Source organism: Buceros rhinoceros, unplaced genomic scaffold (assembly GCF_000710305.1).
Source record: "Buceros rhinoceros silvestris isolate BGI_N320 unplaced genomic scaffold, ASM71030v1 scaffold17920, whole genome shotgun sequence".
Lineage (NCBI taxonomy): Eukaryota > Metazoa > Chordata > Aves > Bucerotiformes > Bucerotidae > Buceros > Buceros rhinoceros.
In genome coordinates, this window is record NW_010388072.1 from 5,583 (window position 1) to 6,094 (window position 512).

Here is a 512-nt window from a genome sequence, read left to right on the forward strand (position 1 = left end):
TGGATGTTCGCAATAACAGCCTGCCGACGCTGGAAAAGCTCGCGAGCTGGTCCCGCAGCCTGAAAGACGTGTCCATCGCCGGAAACCCCTTCGGCTGTTGCTCGCTGGCCTGGCTGGACACGCTGCAGGCGGCCGGCGTGGGCGTGCGGGACCTGGACGAAGCCCTCTGCACCTACCAGGACAAGAGCGGCAACTTCTCGGCCAAGATAACCAGCAGTCCTCGGTGGCATTGTCCACGTCCCAAGGGCGCCAGCTCGCTGGCTCTGCTCGTGGTCATGATGAGCCTTCTCTTTCTCAGCTCCGGGGCTTGCTGCCTCCTGAAGAAAGTGCAGAAGTCGACAGGGTGCGCAGGACTCCAGAGCAACAGGGTGGGTGTCCTCCCCCACCACTCCAAGAGAGAGGAGCCAGCTGAGGGGAAGCCAGCAGACAGCATCACCAACGTGTAGCCCAGCCCTGGGGAGCAGGAACTGGACAGAACTCTAATTGGTCAGAACTCTAATTATTGTTAATTA

The 512-nt window shown here is 60.2% G+C and overlaps 1 protein-coding gene across 1 annotated transcript in view; it reads left to right on the plus strand.

Moving 5' to 3' along the window:
• Nucleotides 1-446, plus strand: part of LOC104500988 (leucine-rich repeat-containing protein 32-like) — a 3,111-nt gene extending 2,665 nt beyond the window's left edge. The window contains exon 4 of the mRNA XM_010144726.1: nt 20-446. Coding sequence (XP_010143028.1) covers nt 20-446 — 427 coding nt within the window. The remainder of the gene's footprint in view (nt 1-19) is intronic.
• The last annotated feature ends 66 nt before the right edge of the window (nt 447-512 follow it).